Raw genomic sequence first — 24,977 nt, 5'->3', positions numbered from 1 at the left:
AAAAAGAAAAAAATTTGAAAGAAAAAATTACATTAACATGAAAATGGCAAGAATGAATAAATGATCCATAGTTGATGTACTTACTGCCAGACATCAAGTACAGGCCATTAGGATCAACTGCTAAACTTGTAACAGCTTCTAGGTGGGCTACCATCGAGTGGATCAGTTTGCCTTTGGAAAAAGAGATTGTTACTCTTTATTAATAGCTTTTATCATCCTGAATATATATCAACATATATATCAGCTACCTCATTACACTGGTTTTTCCTAGTCATACCTCTTTGTGTACTTACTCCATTCAAGAGCATTTTTCATCAGCTTAAATCACAGTATTTCCCCTCCCTACTCTGGCCATAGTAATAATAAGAAACACAAGCTCAAATTCCAGATTACAGCTTTGTCTTTCAAATCACAATACAAAAGTCAGTAATTTGTACACAAGTATTCCTGTAAGCCATGTTCATTAAATAAAACTCAGACATTATTAATCACATACTTTGCATCCTTTAGCTAAGGCAAATTATATGGGTTGTGAGAACAGAAGAAACTGAGACAAAGGAACAGAGAGAAAACCTGGCCACTATCTTAGTGGAAACAATATATAGAAAGAGCTTAACAATACTAAATTACCCATCACTCGCGGCTAAGCAAAGTCAGCGAAAGTCAACATATTTACAAAGCCAATAGCAGGTACTCAGGTAAATACAGCTGCTAACAGAATATTTTTCTCCCAGTGCACATCTTCATGAATTTCCTTTAGACTAGTGAACTGTAATCCAATAAAAACTGGGAAAGCTCCAATTCAAATCAGTCAGGACCAGTCAGTATTATAATGCAGAGAAGACTGGTCCATGGAAAAATGAATAAAATAAACCAAATGTCTCAGGGGTTTTCCAAGTAAACACTAAGCTATTCAAAAATTTAACAATTTTAAATAAGATACAATAACCAAATGCCTCCACTTCTACTTTTCCACAATAACATGTTTCTACTTTCCCCCAATATACTCACAGTAAGAGATCATTTTTAATGGTACTTGAATGAATTTTTCATTATGTACCTAGTGACAATCTTGGCTCCAGGGCCAAAATACAGCATATATTTATTATTAAATAAACCAAGATGATTCCATAGCCATCATGAAGAGTAGTTCTTAGTCATTTGGATAGAATGAACAGAAACTGAGCTTGGGGAGTATTTGTGGTTCAATGCCTATTCCCTGACGCTAAAGCCACTGACAGACACCAAACTTACCCCACTTATAGTGGAGACTTTTTTTTTTTTTGCTTTAATCATAATCAATGTTTAATAAATTCTTACCTGTATTGTTATCATAGAATTTGATGTGCCTGTCTTCATGAGCAGTGATGCTTATAGGAAGAGTGGGATGACTGATGACTCTATTTATTTGGCAGGAAGAACTGGCTGCTAAAAAGGAAAAAATTAAAGACAACACAAATTAGTCAAAGCTACTATTTCTTCACACACAAGAGAACTGAATACTCATCTAAGGAATTGAAAAAGTAAATTATATGGCTTTAATTAGTCTTTAGTTTACTTACTCTTTGTGTTCATAATTTCAATGTTAGAAAATGAGAATGCCTGAGCAATAATACTATACTGACAAATCTAGAAGTACCTAAGAATTAGAATGCCCTCTTCTACTACATGCTATCCATAGGTGCCACCTAGGGCTTAGCCTAGAGCCACTGACATTTCTCATTCTACAATGTTCTGGAATATTTCTACTACTTTAGTAAAGTTCCATCATTACTTACATGTAGGTAATTCCCAAATTTAAATCTCAACTATTTCTAGAAACAGCTCTTTATCACATGGTTATCATCTAATGATAAACATGACAAAGAGAGCATCTTAACACTTTTTCTCTTTTTCATCATAATAGAAATGGCCACCATTTGACAGTGTACGACTCTTGGAATCTCAAAATAGTCAGCATCTCAACAGTACTTTTTATGCATTACTTAATAGGTTTTAAAGAGATTTCAATTATACACACAATGAGACAGGCCACATGTCATCAGGCCCATATCACAGTGACTAAAACAAGGTCCAGGAAATGTTGTGTAATTTAATCTGATTCTAACAACAAACCTTTATCCTTTTACAGTCTCTAGACAGAGATTCACTTTTACCTTAAAAAACATTTGGTCTAAATTTAATTTTAAAAAATCTGCTAAATTCCCAAATAGAACAACATAGTTAAATATAAATAGCTAAGAGGTAGTCAGAGTAGAAAGGGATAAAAGACTAAATTAAGTTAGCTTTATACAACTCTAAAGTAATTCAACTGATAATTTAGGAAATGTTAAGACATATTATTTTAACTCAAAATAATTATCACTATTCCAGTAATGCTGCCTTTGTTCAAACATTTTCAGCAGTTTGCTTCAGCAAATACTTCCAGTGTCACGCAAAAAGTCATATGACTTTATAGTCACACATCTTGGGGGAAAAAATAGGATTGCCTCGTTCAGTTTATCATCTCACCAACCAGATATGATGTCTGATTAATTTATGACAATCATTAAAAATCAATACTTACCACTCAGGACATTTAAAGAACTGACCACAATCTCTGAAGGCAATTCCAAAAATGTTCACATCCTCCTTAACTTCATATTGGTTTTTTACTTTACTATTATAGCTTTTGGTCATATATTTCAATATGATTTTAAATTTACTGAGAGTCTAAAACCTATTATTTCTTGGCAAAAAAATTCTTTTTCCTATGCCATTATCTCAATTTTGATATTTCTATCTCTTTTACATCCAAATAGTTCAAAACTCTATTCATGCCTACTGCCCCAAACAATTTTCACAGGACACCAGAAGAAAACAAAGGACAACAGGTTGTAAGAGAAAAAGAAAAAAACAAACACAGAATAAAGAAAATTTTCAAGAGAAAAAGAGATGGAGAGAGAGCCAAACATACTCATACACACATTTATGCACATGTGTGTACGCACACATCATAATTATTTTTAAAGCAAATTTCAGATTAAAATAACAGTATCTGTATGTAGTTTTATCAACTGCAACCTAAACGGTAATTGTCTGAATTAAGCTAAAGACAGAAATCAATGGTTAAAAAAGCCCCAAACCAAAAAAAATTCTGTAATTCTTTCCCACAACCTGAAAAATTATTTTTTTCCTGACTTTCTGTATCCAATAAGACGCTTCAAATTTGGGATTCTGAGAGGCACAGCTTGATCTATATTCTAATTGGTACTGAGCTGTGCTAAATTATATTATCACTATAAAATTAGGTTGATATAAAAAATCAAATTATGAGAAATGAAAAACAGATTATTTTATATTTAGAACAAATACTATTTTCTTTAAATAGAACTGTAGACTAATTAGTATAAAATTAAACTTGACTCCTCTCAGGAATAGCTCAAATGCTATTTCAAATAGTATAGTTATAAATGTGCATAAACTTAACTAGAAGTCTTAAAATCAACTATAAGTCATTTTACCCTTCTAAGTAACTGTGTTCTGTGATTTAGGAGGCAGAAAGCTTTATAATGACAAGTATTTTTCATGGTTGGCTCTAATAGTAATACTTTTGATAAAGTTTTAAAAAACTGAGCCAAACACAGGCTATTTAAAATTGGTACACATACTTGCATCTAGATTGGATTCTAAAGTGAGAATGCGTTGCTGTGTTTCCATGTTAAAGATGCTTGTATATCCTTTGCTGAATGATGCTACCATATGGCTCGGGTCGCTGCTTACTAGATCCACAGAGGCAGGAATTCCCAATTCTAAAAGAGTCAGAACATATTAAAAGAGAATGGCAATTAGAGGGCCTACTTGACAATGTACTTAAAACACAGCAAAACAAATAGATGCTTGATTTCCTTAAGAAGTAAATAAGGCTTGATATTAGAATAAGAATTTTCTCAAAGCTGTTTAGTGGAGATTATTTCTTTTGTTTCTTTTAGCCGTAGCTTATTTCATTATCCTTACCTGTAAGTACATCTTCTGTTACTCAGCCAATATATATATATGTATGGAATGCAGGCCTTTATTCAGAAAATAAAAATGGAAAACATGTATGGACTACAAGTTTTGCTGCTTCCACCTTAACCCGGTGCTTAGAGTGGCATCATGGGAATTCTTCATCTTAAAAGCCCATCTTTTATTATTGAAATGTCTAACCACTATGGTGTACACCTGAAACTAATATAAAATAATACTGAATGTCAACTCTAATTGAAAAAAATAAAAAAAATAAAAATAAAAGCCCATCTCTTATTAGAAATTCTAACTCATCAAAAACATAGAATTTAAAAAGTAAAATTCAAATTGTTATTGGTAGTCATACAAACATCAAATGATGTCAAAACCTAGACACAAGTTATGACAGCTCAAGAATAAAGAAAGTGTTTTTTCATCATCTAGAATAGGGTAAAATTTGGTTAAAACAAGCTTATTTATAAACATTAAAAAATAAAATGATATGTATATAGGAATATAATCTGATTGCTTCATTGGTTCAACTCTAACAAAAGCCAAGCTAACAGTTCAAAAATGTGTATATTACAGAAGAAAATATATTAATGGCCAATAAGAACACAAAAAAAGTACTCAAAATAATTAGCCACCAAAGAAATGCAAATTAAACCACAATGAAATACTGCTACACACCTATCAGAATGGCTAAAGTTAGGCACAGATTGACAAGACCAAATGTTAGTAATTAAAGTTGTAGAGCAACTGGAATTCTCATACATTGCTGTCAGTGCTGTATTATGGCACAACCACTCTGGAAAAAAGTTTGGCAATTTTACAGAAAGTTAAATACACAATTCTACTTTTAAAGTCCAGCAATTCTACTTCTAGATCTTTACCCACCTATAATAAAAACATATGAATGTTCACAGCAGCTTTGTTCATAATAGTCAAAAACTGGAAATAGTCCAAATGTCCATTAAGAGGTGCATGAATAAACACCTTGCGGTTTAATGAAATATTACACAATAAAAATAAATTATGGATACTACAAAATGAATGAATCACAAAAACATAATGAAAGTAAAAAGCTAGATACAAAGCGAGTACACACTGTATGCTTTCACTTTATATGAAGTTTTAGAATAGACAAAACTAATATATGATGAAAGAAACCACAATAGTGGGTGGATACCTCTGGTTGGGAATGGCAAGTGGGGACTGATTAGGAAGGACACAAAGTTTCAGGAGGAAAGGAAATGTACTATATCTTGATGTAAGACATGCATTTGTCAAACTCACTAAGATGTATCTTTAATATATATATTTTTACTGTATATAAATTATATCTCAATAAAAAAAATTTAAGGTGTGCTCTTTCACCAAATACTATGCTTTTAAAAATTATACATAATAAGTTGGAAATTCAAATAAATACATTTTCATTACTTCAAAAATCCTTCAAATTAAACAGTAAGAGTTTGTGGAATCATTTATTTGCATGTCTGATTTTAGAAGGATAAGACAAATTTAGATAATTTAGAATTTTATAAAAGATTCAGTAAAATATTTAAAAACTATGTACCTTGATTATCATTAAATACGCTGAGGGCTGGAGCAACCTCAGTTGCATTCCATAAACGGAGAGTGCCATCTGCTGAACAGGACAACAAACGCTGATGTGCTGCACTATAAGCCAAACCCCAGACTGCATCGGTGTGTCCTAGCAGAGGGCCTCTTAAAACAGAAGGATCTATACAAAACAGGAAGAATGCAAAATCAGGAAGAAAAAAACAAGTTATAAAAGTACTTAGATTCCAGAGAAAACAAAAGCACCTGATAATAGTATAAAGTATGCTTCCTAGTGTCTATTATTCTTCTGAAATGCTGCAACAATTCAAAATAGGCTTAGAAATATGCAAATGTAGAGTGTAAAATTAAAATGTAGTTATAAATTAAAATTACAAAGTACATATTTTTCTCTTTAAAAAAGAAAAATTAGGTAATCCCTTCTCCTTCCCTTTTTTCCTTCCATTTGTCTAGATATTTTAAAGAACATGTTAACACAAATAAACCATCTGGATTTAATCTACCTTCAGAGAAAGCACAACTCATACTCCCTGAGGAAGTGAACCAAGCTCTTGCCTCCTCTAACCTCATGTAGCACTTTAGATATACTTCTTTAGGCCATTTCCCCTACTGTAATATGAATGGCAGTTATTCCTGGGAGCAACAGGCCTCTGACATAATGGACATGAACTGATACTTACAGGAATCCCCAAATTCTCAAACAGCAGTAACTGACATATGAATGATGTGCATGTGGAGGAGGGAGGTAGAAAGCAGGGGGAGGATCACTTAACACTGTTTCATGATAAAAGTCAAATTGAAAACTTTAATTATTAATCCTCACAATGACTCTACAAAGAGGTACTTTCAAGACAGCTCATGGATGTTAAGTTTAAAATGTTACTGGTGTCATCTGTCCTATATCTCAGTCATACTATAAAGTACTGAAGACACACTGTGTGTTAGGCACTATGCTAGATGCTAGAACCACACAGATGATTAAGACACGATACCATCCTTGTCCTCCAAAGACAATGTGATGAGTACAATAATAGTAACAACACCAATTATAAGGGATGAGTGAAAGCTTCTTAGAGAGAATGACACCTAGAGTATTCAGATGTTCGACAAAGAATAGAGGGAAGGCACTTCTGGAAAAGGAGGCAGCACCTGCAAAACCACAGAAGGAAAAATAGCATGATATGTAAGGAAATTTATAAGCAATTTGGTATTACTGGTGTATGAAGTTTGAGGCAAGAAGTGGATGAGTTGAGAGTGGCTAATTTATGGTAGAATTTCTAAGGTATATTAAGGTACTTGGAAATTATCCTGAAAGCAACAGGGAACCATTGAAGAGTTTCCCAGGAACAGTAGGGTAAAATAAGTATTTAATAAAGTAACTCTGACTGTAGTGAGAACAGATTGGACAAAATCAAGATGAAGGCAAGGGGAGTGTTACAGTAGATTGAGGGGGTGATGAAGAAGCCCAAGTGAGGGCAGTGGTAAAAGGGACTGAGCAGGAGTAAATTCAAAAAATATTCAGGAGGTGACAGCAAAATGACTAGGTAATAAGGTGTGCATAGTAAAACAGAACAAGGAATCAAGGATAGCTCTTAAGTTTCTAATTTGGGTAATTCTAATAGTGTCACTATCTAATAAAGAATATATGGAAAAAGAAACACAGCATTTGTGGGGATTTATGGGCAATGAGACAGCCACTTTGAAATGTTCTGTAGACAGTATGAGACTTAAAGAAGAGATTTATGAATCAACAGCATATAAAATCATAGAAGTGGATTCAATCTAACAAAGAATATGTGGAAAATGCAAAGAATGAGTTAGGATCTGGGTCTTGATAAAAGCCAATATTTAAAATGAGAAAAATTAGAGTTTATAAAGGATAGGGAACAAATTGTCAGAGTTACTTGTCAAAAAAGCCAACAGTAGACAAATTACAAAAAGGATGGAGTGGTCCAGAGTTTCAAATAGCCAATACATCTAGTAAAATAAAGATTCTAAAATACTCCTTGGATCAGCCAATTATGTAGTCAGTGAAAATCTTGTTATATATAAGTGGTATAACCAGAAGACAGAATGCAGAGGGTTGGTGCAAAGGGAAAAGACATGGAATTGGTAACTAGTACCTGTGTTTTCTAATCTAAAATATACCACCAAAGAAACACAGATGATGGAGAGACTACACAGAAATCAGAGGAGAAAATGGAGCCAGAAAAGGCTTCCCCTTGCCCAGATGGGGGATACCCAAATTTACTTATATGCTGAGGATAGAAGGAGAACAAAGCAGGGAGCAACAAAAAGTTGGGCAGGGATTGAAGGGAAGTGTAGAGTGCAGTCTCAAAGGAAACAAGAGAAAATGAGGCCAAGAGCAAAAGAGGAAGGGTTGTCTTGGGACAGAATGAGGACTGGTCTCTGATAGATAAAGGAAATAAGGAAAAGCATGAAACAGATAAATCTGTAGGTGAACTGGAGTGGGAGAAGAGGTTCGCCATTCACAAAATATATGGTAAATGCTATTTACATAAATGTTGGGAAAATTTTTTGTTTATTGAATTTCTTATCTTTACTTAGGCTTGTAAAATTAATCTAAAGTGATAATGAAAACGAAATATGGTTTATTGATAAGACACTTCGTACCATTCGAGAATTTAAGAGGAAACCAAAATAGTCAATTCCTGCAAGGAAATATATGGTTAATAGCTAGTGACAGATTATTATAAGGATTTGTGTTTCATGGTACTGTTCCCAAGATTAAAGGGTATGTCTTAATTTTTAAAGCCTTTTAAATATTTTGGTTCCATGGACTTGAAAAGTCATTAGCCTCTTCACCCTCCAATAACTGATCAAGAAGTTGATGGCAACAAGCATTTTCCTTCGAAGTTATTTATTAAGGACAGTGATGAAATATGATTACAGATTAGTAATAATGTATAAGAATACATTTTTTTCTTTTAGCATTATATATCAAATTGATTCCTAAATACAGGAGTCTTTTTTAGCAAAATAAAGAATGTGGTTCTCTTTTACCAATTTATTTTCAAAACTACCTCATTTTATTCTAGGTCTGCTATGTAAAATGTGTAAAGAGAAACACTTTATTCTTTCCTATCTTTGGGGACTCATACCATAGGAGTCGTAGGGATCGATGTTGGGGTTGGTGGTGTTCCAGCCCTGGATCAGTCCGTCAGAGCCACCACTGTAACACTGCTCGCCGTTGCTGCTCATTACCACACAGAGCACTGGACCTCTGGGAGATAAAAACCAGTTTCTATTCACAAAAATAATCTGATATTGCACTTATTAAAATAAGAATACTTCATTATTCAAGCAGTCCTTAAGCTAGGAATGGTTTTTATTTTTTTAAAAGGGTTGTAAAACAAAACTAAACTAAACACAAGAATATACAACAGAAAATATGTGGCCTGCAAAGCCTAAAAATACTATCTGACCCTTTATACAAAAATTATGCCAATCTCTGTGCTAAATAAAGTAAATATGTATATTAAGCTTAAATGGAAACAGGAAAAGCAAGAAATATGTGATCACAATAAAAAATTCTTGGATATTTTATCTAGGTTATCTTTAACGAAAAAAGGTCAGGATTTCTAATATTTAAATCTAATTGCCATAACTGTATTTGAAGAGAGCTATATATATCATTTAAACATCATGCAAATAAAATCAAATTTCAGCAGGATCACTGTTTGATAAACTTGTTTTTCACATTGTATTATCTTATCTACCAGTTTCTTTTACAATTACAAAAAGCTACTAAATACAAAAATACATAACACAACTACATAAGTGAAATAAAATAAAATGTTCTAATTAGGCTGATTTATAGTGATATTGATTTAAAAAATAAAAATAAAAAGCAGATACTTACTTATGAGCCCTGAATGTATAGATAGGCTCCACATCGAGAGATGTACTCCTAAATGGGAGAGGGAAGAGGACTTTTATCACACTAAGTTTCGGAAGTAAACAGTATGACTGAATTATGTCTTAAATTCTGGATTAAATTTCTAGTTCTGTCATTAACTAACTTAAGGCTAATTATTTAATCTTTTAGACATTTGGATTCCTCTATGCTCAAAATAAAACAAAAAAATAACAACAAATACTCACAGGATTAAATGAGATTCTATAAGTAGCACAACCTAGCACGGAACCATGCATACAGAATTTCAGTAAATTGTGCTTTAATTTCCTTGCATTCCCGTGAGGGCTAATATGTCTTGATACTTGAAGGAACTGTCCAAGTCAACAGTTTATTCATTATAGAACACTGTGTGTATGAGTACTCTACCATTTTCTACTCTGTATTGCAATTTTTTATAGGCATATGACCTGTCCTCAAGTCATTTCCAAAGTTTTAAGTTAAAAGGTAAACAGGTTGCTGTTATTTACATGTGAAGGTATTATTACTAAGCCATCACCAGGAAGAAACTTGTTTCAATATTTTTCTAAATTTTAGTCAAGAGTATGTGATGAGACATTCATATTTTCTAGTCTGATGTGATGCCTATTGTGACCAAAAAACTAGAAAGACAAATGGCATAATTTATAACCAGGAAATAATTTTTCTCTGCTGAAGATATCTGATTCAAATGAGAATTCACTTGGTTTTAGCAAGATCTGGTCCAGCTAACAGATAAAGACTTAAAAATGAAGCATTTTATCTAGTCTATGTATGAGTCACAGCAGGAATGTAATTGATCTTTTAAACTGGGCAATAGATACCTTCTATCAATAATAAAACTTTTGTAATCTCCACCTGATGTTCATTTCTACTCTTTTAATAACAGAAATGTCTGACACTACACAAGGGCCCTTGCTAGTAGATGCTGGGTTCAGAACCATGTGACCAAAGGAAGAAAGGGGAGGAGCTCCAATAAGGACCCCAACAAGTAAATTCAGGACTAGCTTGGTGACTGATAAAAGGGTTTATACCAACTCATGTCTGTCCATGCTTAGAGAAGAACCAAGGGGCCAAGGCAAGACTAGTAGTTAAATGATGGCAACAATACTGCCTTTCAGTCTAGACATCTTGGTGGATATGAAAAGTACCTAAAGGGTCAAGGCTGAAAGACAAGATCAAAGAGAGGTCCCTCACCCCTCCTAATCAACCTTACTTCCCTTCCACTCCATAAGTCCAAACCTTCTAAACTATGGGGCAGAGTTGGGGTAGAAGGTTGATGATTAAACAAGCCTATTACCTGTTTAGAACAACAGTAGAAACTTTCAGTACAGGTAAATAAATATGACAGACATGTATAATACTGTATAAAGATTGTAATCAGAATTCACAAACCCTGGGAAACCATCAGACACCATTTCTCCCTAAGTGTCAGTTTTTCAACCTAATATTAGATTGTGAGTATGAAGGGAAAAATACTCTAAATTAAGTGAATTGGTGCAGAATAACTAAGAGAGATATTTGGGGAACAGTAAATAATAAAGTGAGTATTTTTCTGAAAATTTGTTAATTAAAAAATTCAAATAAAGTTTAAGTAGAATATTCTCACTTTTTGGCTGGGGCTGTTTTCTGCAAATTCCACATTTTTAATGTGTGATCCTCTGATGCTGTTATCAAAACAGGCTCAATGGGGTGGAAAGCAAGGGCTCGAATGCCATCAAAGTGACTTCTTAGTGTAAACTTAGGGTTCCACGTCTTCCTTAATGCATCTTTATTGTTTGCTATCTATTAGAGAAACAAAAGAGATTCCTGTACATTTAGTTCAGGATAGGGGAAAAAAACTATATTTCAACCTTAATTCTTATGGATTTGTCATTAAACTATCACATTTTGCAACTTTCAAAACAATATAATTTTTAAATGTAAATAACCAAATCAAAAGGCAAAATTAGCAATATGTCAACAGTGGTTTTCTTTGAAGAAATATGAACACTATAATAAAAAAACAAGTAACAATTCAATATTGAAAAAAGATCAAATATTTTAATAACATCAAATGGATCTTTAAAACTAGGATGATAAAAAAGACAAGTAATTTCAACCTAAATTATAGTATAGAAACTGATTTGGGGTAAGAGTTGAAAAACTAAGTTATCTTTAAACATGTTAACATTATAGAATATGATACTTTTGAAATTTTCAATACTTTTTAACAAGAGCTAATTTTTTTAAGTCAAATTGGTAAAGTTTATAGACTGAAAAAATAAAAATGTTAAAATTAGAAGAGATAATCAGATTATTACAAAAACACACACATTGTTATGTCGCTTTTTTCCCACAGAAACTCCATTTCAACAACTGAAAAAAAAAAGCATTATTTTTTCATTCCAAGTAACAGGAAAGCTAAAGAGGTTGGTGTTTGACTTTTTACTAGCACTATGTATGAACTCTTCACACCCCAAGGCTGATTAATAATCATGCTGGGTTTAAGCAAGAGTGGAGCAAGTATTGGAAACACACTGGAGAAATGTTACATTAAAATTCCAATGACAAAACCCAATGAGATAATACCAACAATAGCTGTTACTGTGAGACGTTATTTTGAACATTATTCAAAAGACTTAACATGCATTAACTCACTTAATCCTCACAACAACTCTATGAAGTAGTAATTAACATTATCCCTAATTAAGACTAGACAGTAAGGAAAAGAGAAGTTAAGTGACTTGCCCTCTAGTAAGTGGAGGAGTCTGGATTCAAACCCAGGCAGTCTGGCTTCAGAGGCTACACTCAATATAAACTATAATTTAGAACCCAGAAGTTTTAAAACCTGCAGAAAAATTTGGATAGGACATGTCACAATTGGGACAATAAGAGAAAACAAAACAAACTATGCAAAGGACTATTTGTAAGAATTAAGGCTAGTAATCCTTGGGGGGTGGTGTTAGGAAGTTGGGGAAAACAAATGAGTTGACTGCTGTCTGCTCTTGTTAAGATGAAAGGTTTTCACATGTAAGAACAATCAGATTCCTACCGAATGTCTTAATGTGGTAAGCAGCCACTAAGAATGTCCCCAAACAGGCCTACCTCCTCGTTACACCTTGTGTAGCCCCTGTCCACATTACTGGTCTATGTGACCAATAGCATACAGCAGAATGATGACCAATTACTTCCAAATTTAGGTTATAAAACCTTCCATCTTGACTGTTCTTGCTCCCTCTTTCCAAGGACACTCATACTGTGGGGAGCCAGCTGCCCTCTGATGAGCCCACAGAGAGGCCAATGTGGTGAGGAACTAGTGTTCAGCCAATAGCCAGCAAGGAACCAAGGCCTTCCAACAACCACGAGTGAGCTTGGAAGTAGATCTTCTCCAAGTCAAGTCTTCATACAAGACTGCAGCCCTTGACAATGTCTTGACTGAAATTACTTGAGCGACCAGAACCATATAGTTAAGCTTTCCCCAGACTGCTGACCCAAAGAAGCTATGTGATGAAAAATGTTCGTTGTTTTAAGCTGTTAAGTTTGGTGCAATTTGTTATACAGCAATAGATTAATAATGCATTTAATAAAATTTGGAACTACTTTTAGAAACAGAGAGACAGACATAACACTAAGTTTTCTAATAATTAAGAACTATGAAAAAAGGATGAACTCTCTCTGGAGAGAGGACTGAGACAAATTCTTTGTGGTGGTAGAGTTAAGGCAAAATCTACTTCAGACCTTGCTGGACTAGATCATTAGAACCAACTCTGTACTGAGGACAAACAGAAAAGCAAATATAAAAATAAAAAATGGAGAACCAACAAAATAGTGAAGAAAAACCAGGCCTGGATCTAGGGGAAAGCAGGGGCCTAAGAAGGTGAGCCTGATATTCAGTTATTTTTCCCTAGACAGTGTTTATTGATTCCAGAGGGGATGGTTGAGAGGTGGATCTGTGCTTTTGACAGCTCTGCAGTGCAGGGGGATACAAATTAGTGTCCAGGACCTGTCAAGAAATACTTCGCTTTGGGTTTTGATTCCAAAGGGCGGCATCCTAGACGTAAGAGTAAACTGGAAGAACAAGTCCTTGCAGGGATGGCAGGTCAGCTTTAGAGCATCTCAAAAACTGAAAACGGAGTGAGGTGTATAGAGTTCTAGTGGCTGCAGATATCTGAGAGAAGTAAATTAAAATATACTCCCTGGAGGCAGATATCATCCTAGGCCTGAAGTTATTTCTACAAACAATTTTTCAAATGATAAATTTTTCAAATTATTTGGACATAATAAAAAGTAACTGGGCTCATACAAAATACAACAAAAATGAAAAAAAGCAGAAACAACACATAATAGTAACAAAACTACAGAGTCTCTGATTCAAACTTTAATCATGCTTCCTATGTTCAAAAAGATAAAAGACAAAATTGAAAAATTTGGAAGTAATCTGTAAACAATGAAAAATTCTAGAAGCAAAAACCGTAAGATCTCAATATGGGTTTAATTACAAATTACACATAACTGAAGAGAGAATTAATAAACTGGAAGATGAGTCATAAAAACATCTAGATTGAAGTATAGAAAAACAAGAGCAGAAAGTTAAGAAAAAGGGAATAGGAAACAGAGGAAAAAAAAAGATCTAAAAAAATAACTAAAGTTCCAGGACAAGTGAGAGTAGTGCAAAAGCAGTGTTTGAAGGGAAATGGCTGAGAACTTTACAAAATTGATGAAAACATTAAACCAAGAAGGTCTAAGAATGTCAAGAAAAGTTAAATAAAAATAAAACTAAACCTTGGCTAACAATCAAGACGTAGGAAAATATCAGTCAGAGAAAAAAAAAATCAGACTACCATTGAATGACCAACAACAGAAACGACAGTTGACTTTAGTAGAAAACAACAAAAAAAGACAATGCAATAATATATTTAGAGTGCTTAAAAAAAAAAAAAGAAAAGAAAAACCTTGGCAACTGGAATTCAATATCAGAGATAAGTTAAACCCTCACGAGAAATAAAGAGAATTTAAGAAACCACAAACTGAGAGAATTGGGCACCAGTAGATAGATTTTCACTAAAGAGAAGTAAGAAGTATTCTTAGAATAAAAGCAAAGTGATCCCAGATGTACAGTCAGACAGGCAGGGGAACAAAAAAAAGCAAAATGGATATGTAAATGGATAATCTTAACTGATTATTGCATGTAAAAAACAGTAACTTAGAGGTAGATTTATAGAGAAAAAGATAACAAGAATGACATGATGGAGGGTGTGAGTTTTAAAAATACGGTTAAGTTGGTCCGAAGGTTGTAGTTTATTGTTAAGCTGATTAAAAATACAGTTAAAAGTGTTCTAAAGGATGTATGTGGTAATCTCTAGGGTACCGATTAAAAGAGTAATGAAAAGTACGTAGACTCTACATAGTGGAGGAGGAATGAATAAAAAATATTCAATCCCAATAGAGGCAAAAATAGGAGAAAAAAAGAATACAGAACAAGTGGCACAAACAGATGGCAGACTTAAACCCAAAGACATCAGTAAATGCTCTGATTTAAGTTTGTCAAAGGTTAAATGAAAAAAAGAAAGTCAACTAAATGGTGTTTTTAAAAGATAGATATAAATATAAGGATACAAAAACACTGGAAACAGAAATGATTTTTTAAAATCTGTATCACAAATGTGAAGCATAGAGTGCAAGAAGCCCATTCAGAATAGATTATATAGTAGTTCCAGATGAAGAAAAAATGGACAAGGATGGAAGGTAAAAAGCATATGGATTTCAGCTGTTTTTAGAAGAACCCGAAACACGTATGCATGTTAGCACAGAGACTGAGAGTTTTTGATGTGCAGGAAGAGGAGTGGGTGGTGAGGGCTTCTCCTTGGAGTACCTTCTTATCATATCCATGGTTTGCTAAGGCATCCATCCTACATCCCCCAGGTGGCAGGAGCCATACACTATATTCCCACACAAATATAATGAAGTACTAAAGTGAGAGGATTTTCAATGAAGAGATAAGACAGGTTGTAAATACTTTATGAATGAGCAATTGATTTTCTGACAATCTATTATGATGAACAAATTATAAATACATTTATAAAACAACTGTGTTTGAGATGCATAAAGGTATAAAGATTTCAATTTTGGTCCAACTTACCGATGGGTTAGCCGTAATATCTAGAAAGCACCCCGTATACATCCCTGCCTAACAACAGCTAAAATCCCTTCTGGGCAGTATGCACTGATGGTGCACTAAAGCAGCAAGACAAACAATGCTGTTAGGCAGGCAGAAATTTCAATTAATCACTCATGTCCTAAAACATAAAACAAACCCAAACTCCATGGAAAAGGGAATTCTTTGCCTAAAACCAATAAACAAGCTAAACTGAATTATAGATTTAGGTAAAGCCCATAATTTTAATCTCCATATGATGTGAAAAACATTGTTTATCTTTATAATATGTTCATGTTTTCAAAGTCTGTGATTAAAAATGAACCAAATTCTATCCTTGTAAAGAAGTTTTGCTTCTTTATTGCCATCTTTTTCTATAAAATTAACTTTTTGTTTTTAAAAAACGAGTAATGTAAAACAACAAAAATGAAACTACTACTCACATCGTAAGTGAGTGAATCTGCTTCATTGGCCACTGTAAGGCCTGCCAACTCTCCAAGTCCCAGTTCACTTTCGAGGGCTTCATCTGTTCCCATGATGAATGACTTCCCAGAAGATGGAGGAAATGTCAGTGCTTCCACTGAAAGAAGACAAAAGAAACACAAAAACCTCTCGAGAGTCAACAATTAATCTCAGAAGGGCAGATCTACATTTGATTATTTTTAAATGCTTTTAAACATGATAAAATTCATTGAGCAGAAAATCCTAAAGAACTGGTTGCTTTTTCCATATCTTAACCATAGCTAAAAGTATCATCTAATTAGAAAAGTAAAACATGAAACAAATCCAATAGTCCACTGTCTTTTCTTTTTCACTGCAGTAAAATAATGTGACTAAATAAAAGAAGGTTTTCCTCACTTAATATTTCATTCTAATTACCCAAGTAATTTCTATTGATTATCAGACATATATATCAAGTGATTCTGAACACCGCTGGTCTCATTCAAACAAAACTGTTAATTTTATAAGCTGGAATACAGAAAATTTCAAATAAAAATGATTATGATTGTAAAATGTGCCTGTATGAGACAAAATATGTGGCATTAGAAGTGAGGATTGCTTCTAGAGAAGAGAGAAGGAGCAGTGATTAGAAGGCAGGACTTCTAGGACACTGGTACTGTTCTGTTCCTTGACCCAGGCAGTGGTGACACAGTTCGGTTCACTTTGTGATAATTCACTGAGCTATACTTTTTTGACCTCAGCAGTTTTCTGTAGGTTATATTTCACTTAAGAATGTTTATTTCAAGGAAATCTTTTAAGTGTCCATTGAACACTTTTAGTTTCCAACTGTGCTTCAGGCTGTCATATTTACTTAGGAATCAATATTAATACCCTCACTTTATAACACTGAACATACCAATTCAATCTCCGCAGTCACCATCATAGAAGATCCAGTTGAAAGCAAAATGCCATTTTTTGTAAATGACAAACTGTCAAGAGATGATTTTTCAGTAGTTTTCTGGAGGTGGTTAACTTTACTAATGACAAACGTTTATGAGTTGATTAGATGAATTTAGTAGTTTACTTTTGGGTAAATTAATTTTTTCTTAAAAGAAACAAGTTGATTATTAATTAGTATATGTAGAAAACTGGATTTACAGGGTGTTTTTCACCTTTAGAATTATCCCTTTAACTTTTGATTCAATCATTAATATTTATTGAAGAAATGAAAGTACAGTTATGTGCTTTAAAAAATAGTAGTGGCAGAAACTCTACTTAAAATCCTTGAGAATAAAGTAAAGTATAATTTAAATAAGACATTTTCAAACTACCATACAATAAAGGAACAATAATAAAAATGAGTTTTACCCAAACATACCATATATCCTCTGGGGGGAGTCAAACAACTCTAAACATTTATTAATGATGAAGGAATTGTTTAAATTAGAAAAGCAATTTTCATGCCAAAATTTCTTCATGCAAGACTATGAAGTCAGGTCTTCAGCCAGGTGTTTTTTGTTTTCATTTCTAACACTTTCAGAAAACTTTATTTAGGTGTGAAATAAAAATGACTCTCCAAAAAAAGACTAAGATTTGTGGGATGTGACCATACATATTGTTTGGTCTAATTTAACAAATGTTGTAGAAATGGCCAAGTAAAACTTGAAAACATACACCATTACTAAGCCAGCGGACCTGAGGGTTGATGGGACAGACAGCAACAATGAGCATAAACTGTCATTTGATTGCTAAGACTCCTTAGAACTTAAGATAATAGTGCCTCTGAACTGTGGCTCTGTCCTTTGAATTATTAAAATAAAATAAATGAATATATATAGCACATACAGACTATGGAAGCTTTATCTGAAACTGCACAGATATTCTAAACTAGAATTTAGAGTTGGTTTTTAAACTTATGCACCCTTTTGCAAGTCTGAAAGATTGAAGTTGGAATCAAACCCCACTGAATGCAAGAAAGCCTATATTTGGGGAATAATATGTAGCTCAAACATCTGTAGAATATAGTCTTCTCTTAGAGTCCTTTCTAATAACCGACTTTAGATATGTATATACATACGTTTTTCATGCACCAGAATGTCTTAAATACTTGCCTTCATCTGCTCTATTTATTTCGTGCTCAGGAAGCCTAGAGCTGCTTGGTCTGGAAGGTGAACCCACAGATGGCTGCAATGAAGGAAGTTCATCAACGTCTCTCAAATTAGCAAGCATATCTTGTAGTTTTGACCTATTGGGTCCTACCCCCAAAAAAGGAAGAGAACAAAAAAGAGGAAATAGAATTAACCAACTGCATCAAAATGGTGCCATAAACTTTATTCACAGCTGCCAACATCACCTTTAAAGCTACTCTACTATATTAAAAAGCAATTATTTTCCAAGTTTTCAAATTATTTTTAAAGTTTATTTTTTTAAAAGAATTATGTTTTACATATATTTTAAAAATTAAGTTACTGGAATACATCACCATTCACATAAAAAATAATGCTCATGTGCAATTTCAACCATTAAAAATATTATTCTATAATCCTTTCATATTGCTCTAAATGCAGATACCACAGAGTGTGAAGCTACTGTGTACCAAATTAAACAAGAATGTCCTTTTTGTTTGTTTAAATTAAGTTGCATTCATTGCCTTACATTCTGAAGCTATGGTACCCGAGGTGAAGTCTCATGTCCTACTGATTACTTACCTGAAATTTGATTCTTCATTCTCCCATATCCCTGTTTTGACTGTTTAATATAGGATAGAGGCTGAAACAGATCTTCGGTAGTTTTTCCTGTTATAAGTTTAATTAAGAATGGGAAAATCTTACCCATAGTCCATTATGTTTTTTTTTCCCCTATACCAGCAAAGAATACAACTATTTTTAAACAATTTTAACTAATACCTAGAAATATATTTCAAGACAGAATGACTGGAGTACACAATTTGACTGGAAATATTTCTACTAGATCATATTAAAATGACTCAAACTTTTCTAATGACTAAAACAGTTCAATTAATAAAATATTTGATGGCTTATAAATGCTTCATTTATCAATTCAAAGTTTTGCTTCAGTTCTGTTTCTGTAAGTCTTTCAGTTGTTTTTATCGTCTTGTTCCTAGGCTACCACTTATCAAGATAACATGAACTGATAATGAAAACAAAATGTGCTGAAACTCAGTCTACAGTCCCTCTATTTTCAGTAAAGACATTAAAATTTCTCTCCCTAGACAGTCATTTTTCTTTGTCACACTAAAAAACTACATGCTTTATGCCTGAATACTGATCATAATCCCCAGATTCAGTTACTCTAATAGCTTCTATTAGTAGGAATACTGTTCCAGTCAAATGGTGCAGTTTAGACTATAAGTGCTAAATTTTGACTACAGTGATGCTTTGATATTTGACAAGAAGTGAATACCAATATAATGGTAGATGAATTATACCTAAATGCCTTTCCAATCTAAAGACCTTTTACATTTCAAGACATTTATTATTGTAACATAATGACTTAAACGTCAACTTTAAGTAAATCTAAAAATTAAAATATTCTCCTTGTTTCTCATATATGACATACAAATTTTCCTCAAAATCTCAGTTTAACTGGTTTTGTCATGGTTTTGAAAAGCCATAACAAATCATGCCTCACTATTGTTTAAGATTAAATGTTTTTTCAGTATATTTTGATAAAAGGTACAAAATATTCTTATGTTTTAATATTTATATTGATTTAATTTATATCAAGAAGGCAAATGACATCATCTCTGTTCTGTAATGGTTAGTATAATGATAACATCAATAACAGCCTCTCGGTTTTATCCATTCAAGCTAAATACTTGTAAATTCTAAGATATTTAAAATAAAATATTTAAATGTTTCTCAGTAACCACCAGGTTGTAAAAGAAAATCCTAACAGCAATGACAGGTCTTTGATAAGCCTGAGCATCACTATAAAAAGAAAAAAATAAAAAGTATATCCTTCCAGTCTTTTGCAACTTTTAAATACAAGTTTCACTAAACTGAATTTTAATCTCACTTTACACTACACTTTAATATCCCAAAGGATGAAATTCCTATAAAAGGGAAGGCCCATGTTCATATTGTCAAGGAGGTAGTTTAGTCTTGGTCTCCTAAAAAGATGTTTAAGAAGCTTTTCAAGGATGTTTGAAAGTTTTTGTATTTCCATTTTACATGCCTAACTAGGTCTATTGCTAAACTTTATTAATAATTTGCATAATGAATTTTATATATATGTGTGTGTGTATATATATATATATATATATACATATATATATATATATACACATATATATATGAGAATGATTCACAGGGCTAGAAATTTCAGTTTAGCTTCTGTTTTTGATGTGGCACACATTTTATGGAAATGAAAAATCTAATTGGTAATATTATAAATGGAACTGACCAAAAGTTTTAAATTAGAAATTAAATACTTTTAGAAATTGACTCTGTGCCCTGTATAGCATATAGTGGTAAGAGTAAATGAACTGTGTGTTATGAACACATAGAATATTCAGGGGTAGAAATTAACTTTCTGTCTCCAATTTATAAAATTATAAGCAATAATTTTCGTGGATTGCCAGAGGGTCATACTAGATGAGATTTAAAATTGTAAACAGTGAAAAATCATTATTGTAATTAAGCACATATATTTTTAAAAAATCAAATTATCACTATGTTTGAATACATAGGCGCATACTCTCATGAGGCTCTGGATTTACTACTGGGATATGTTATGATTCCATAATTGCATGCATAGTTTTAAGTTCATAATTAAATAGCCAACCATTTAATTTCAACCCCTGAGAGCAGGTGAAAAGGAAAGAGGTCAGGAGCAGAAAAGAAAAAGAGTAAGTAGTTTTAGGAAAACATTGAAAAAAAAATTGGGGTATATGAACGAGGCAAGATTTATGAATTACAGATACAATGTTTTCCACTTACTCTTCACCCCCTTTTTCCCCTTTCTCTCCTTTTTGTATTGCTCCTTGAGTTTGGTAATTACTCCCTGGTCCACATTCCAAGCTTCAGGCATGAGACACTGGTCTTCCTTTTCTAAACAGAGTGAAACAAATGAAACAGCCTTTTTCAATAAAATATTGAACACTCTAAGTCAATTCACTGTTATGTTCATGAATGACATAACCATTTTCTCCTTAGTATCACTAATTGTAAAAAGTTATTGTTTATTCCTTAATTGTCACACAAAATACAGTATCTAAGAAACAGTGATCAATTCAATTTCCTAGGTAATAACATTAATTTTCTCTTGAAAGAGACATAAAAAAAAAAACTTTGGAATATTTGAGTGACTTCTAGTAAATTAAGTGCTAAAACTCTTTAAAAATCAAGAACCCCTTGTTTTCATCCCATTTTCTGAATTGATTATGACTGAATCACACACATAAAAAAAATCCTTACAAATTTATATAATGAAAGATTATTAAAAGATTATACAAAATAGTTTTCAATGATCTTTTCATTTCAAAAATTTTATATTTTTTGCATGTGTTCATTAACAAATGATAGTTTTTATTTTACAAGACTTACAAAGAGCACTTATAAACTTATCAATCAACCAGCATTCAAAATTTAAAACCATTTAAGTGATTTGTTAGTTTATAAATTCTTTAAACAGGAAACCAAGCTTCTAGTAGAAAAAAATTCAATCATTAATTTTCATTATTTCAAGAGAAGAATATTTAAAGAATATGTTATATATTTTAAACTTACTATAAAATAACTTACACACTATATAGTGTTATGTGTTAGCTCAGAACTTTCACTTGAACTCAAGACTCATATATACAACTGCTCACTCTACATTTCCATTAGGAAGTCTAAGTAATATTTCAAACTCAACTTATAAAACCAAATTCCCAATTTCCCTCCCCCAATCTGTTTCCATCCACTAGGTTTCCCATTTTATTTGATGGTAATTCCACACTTCCCTTTGCTCAAACCAAAGACCTCCCTTTCTTTCACATGCAACAACAAATATTTCAAAAAATACTGTTTTCTCTACTGTCAAAACACATCCAGAATCTGACTACTGCTCAGCATATCCACTTCTCTAACCACTCTGCCTCTTGCTAGAATTACTGCAATAGTTGTCCCATCTCTCCACTAAGTCTATTCTCAATACTGGTTGCCCTAGAATCTCAACACGGCAGCTAGAGTAATGCTTTAAAATAAAAGTTAGATCATGTCACTCTTTTGTTCAAATCCCTCCTGTGGTTCCCCATCTCACCAGTGGTCTACATGATTTAGTCACTTCTTACTACATTTCCCTTAGAAGTACTCTGCTTCAGCCACTCTAACTTCCTTGAATCTCTCAAGCATACCAGGGCTACTGCTATCTCAGGGTATTTGCTTTAGCTTTCTTCTTGCCAAGCACTCCTTCCCCCAATACCAACCATATGGCTAACTCCCTCATTGACTTCAAGTCTTTTGCTCAAATGTTACCCTCTCAATGGGGCTTACCATGACCACCCTATTTTAAATTGTAACCTGTCCTCTCCACCCCTTCCCATCCCTAGTACTTTCTATCCTCCTTATGCTATTCTGCTTTTTCTATTTCCATGGCATTTATCATCTTCTGACATACTCTATCACTTATTATGTTTATTGCTTCTTGCCTCTACCCTCTTAGTAGGCTGAAGTGACAACAGGGATCTTCATCTAGAACACCTGGCACATTGAAGGCACTTGATCAGTACTTGCTGTGTGATTGGAATAAACCTAAGTGAACCAGAATAAACAGTAATCTATTTTTAATAAGTTAAAATCTATAGTTTAAAAAAACTTTATTAGGCCTCTGAATATATTAAACACAATTTAATAAAGCTCAATATTTTTATAGACCTAACTATAATCTACCAATAGCAGAAATAGTCTCTTTTTTCTAGAAAGATCTAACAATCAAAACTATTCATTTGCACCAATCAGGTCTTAATTAATTAAACTGAGTGGCTTTTGGATCCTAAGATGCCTTTAGTTTAAAAATAATCTAGCATTATCATAATTTTAACTAGATCCATAATAAAAACAGCAACAGAAAATCACTGAAGATATTTACTTACGAGATTAAGCTAAGCACATTCACTTTTTTGGGGAGGTCGGGGAGGGACAAAAGAAGCACTTAAAATGAGTTAAATGTCCATTCGACTGCACAGGATTTGCAATCTATCTTTATTAAGTGCTTAAAAGTGAAATGCTTTGAATTAGAATTATAAAATCCTTAAGATGCATGATGCATGAAGTCAAACTACTGGTAGAGAAACCTCTATTTGACTGAAAGATTTCACTCACTCATACTCATAAATAAAAATATCCGATACGCTACTAAAGAGTGAGATACCTGAGATGTGGGAACAGTTGTTCATGTTTTCTCCAGTAACTTCATAGCAGGTTAGTTTAAAATGTACACACGTATCATATAATACTCTGGGCCACGACTCACATCTTAAAGCAAAGGAAGTTACACAAGGGACAGTGCAGCTGTCTTTGGAGAAAAATTAATCCCAATTTCCCTTACAATAAGACTGGCAATGAATAGGGCCAAGTGTTATTTATGCAGATGTGTGATGCCTCAAAGAAAGACCTCACTGTAGCATAGTGGATCTACCAATATTGGTAGAATTGTTGCCTAAAATATCTGAATAAGTTGATATATAAACTCATTAGGGAATACGACAGAAAATACTCATTTTGCTTTAACTTCTCCTGGTTTCCAAATTTTGTTCTGTTGACAAAAAGTCAGTCACTAAATAGCCATTTATTCTTCAATGACTTCAAGTCATTATTATCCCGAATAATTCTTCAAATATTTCCCACAAAAAAAGGAAAGTGGTATTAGCACCATCAGAATCCCTGAAGGAAAAGCCTTAAGGAAACCGCAAGAAAAAATTAAGATAGTTACTGATTCTCCAAACTTACCTATCTTTAAAATATAGAGACTGTAAGCTAATTGTGTTCCTGAATTCTTTAACCTCAAGAAAAAATTTTCTCATTCCAAAATACCTGTTATTAATTCCTGCTAGATGTTTAAAATATTAAATTCATTTAGAACAATTTACACAAAGAAATTTGATGTCTGATGAAAACTGTGAAACTAACAAAACCTGACTAGCATGAATAACTACAATTTTTTAATTTATACTTCTTTTTGTACAGAAGATGACAGAAATGAGATGTCTAAAATCCTCTACTGCATTCCCATATTCAAGTTACACAAAATCTAGATTTGTAAGTTCTACTGTCTGGACAGAAAACAGAGAACATTCTATATATGAAGTCAAATTATTTTTATATTGCACTGCTTATATTTTTAAAAAATGAAGTCTAACTAGTTTTACAACCTTCTTTAAACACACACACACACACACACACACACAGCACACACACACACACACACACACACACACCCTGGACAAAAGGTGACAGTAGTAAAAAGGTCAGAGAATGTTTAACATTTCAACATTATAAGATATTTAAAAGGTTCTTCAAGGTTGCCCTCCTGATAAAATATTAGTTGCTTTTCATTTACATAATATCTCTGGTTGCATCCGGTATCCTTCCTTACCCCAGTCTGTTCCATCGCCTGCACTTCTAGATTCATTGTCTCCTTCCTCTGATGTACCCAAGAAGTCAAACTCCTTTAGAGCTTCTTTTGTATCTCGATCTTCACTGCTATCGTGCAATGCTTTTTTCCTAACAATCTAATGAAAAAACATGCTAAATTAAAATATATTATGAGATTAACTTAAAGGAGATGGTATCCCTTTACCATTGAATGAGAAAACCCAATTATTGTTTTCTTTAGAAAGTATATCTTGTGTTAAATAACTGTAATTCAAATTCACGGAAAACACAGATGTCATTTTAAAAAAATACA

At 32.9% G+C, this 24,977-nt stretch overlaps 1 protein-coding gene across 2 annotated transcripts in view; it reads right to left on the bottom strand.

Moving 5' to 3' along the window:
- Positions 1–24,977, bottom strand: part of STRN (striatin) — an 80,512-nt gene that overhangs the window by 6,114 nt on the left and 49,421 nt on the right. Inside the window, exons 7-18 of one of the 2 annotated variants that reach the window (XM_039887415.1) lie at positions 24,666–24,801; positions 21,026–21,136; positions 18,773–18,859; positions 18,176–18,319; positions 16,067–16,203; positions 11,097–11,272; positions 9,455–9,502; positions 8,694–8,815; positions 5,567–5,734; positions 3,651–3,791; positions 1,321–1,428; positions 85–171 (exon numbers count right to left, since the gene is read on the bottom strand). In XM_039887415.1, coding sequence (XP_039743349.1) covers positions 85–171; positions 1,321–1,428; positions 3,651–3,791; positions 5,567–5,734; positions 8,694–8,815; positions 9,455–9,502; positions 11,097–11,272; positions 16,067–16,203; positions 18,176–18,319; positions 18,773–18,859; positions 21,026–21,136; positions 24,666–24,801 — 1,465 coding nt within the window. The remainder of the gene's footprint in view (positions 1–84; positions 172–1,320; positions 1,429–3,650; positions 3,792–5,566; positions 5,735–8,693; positions 8,816–9,454; positions 9,503–11,096; positions 11,273–16,066; positions 16,204–18,175; positions 18,320–18,772; positions 18,860–21,025; positions 21,137–24,665; positions 24,802–24,977) is intronic. The other variant, XM_039887416.1, reaches the window with a different exon arrangement.

This window comes from Pteropus medius, unplaced genomic scaffold, assembly GCF_902729225.1.
Source record: "Pteropus medius unplaced genomic scaffold, Ma_sr-lr_union100, whole genome shotgun sequence".
Classification (NCBI taxonomy): Eukaryota; Metazoa; Chordata; class Mammalia; order Chiroptera; family Pteropodidae; genus Pteropus; species Pteropus medius.
Note: the sequence above shows the minus strand (reverse complement) of the source record. Positions and strands in the feature narration are given on the sequence as shown.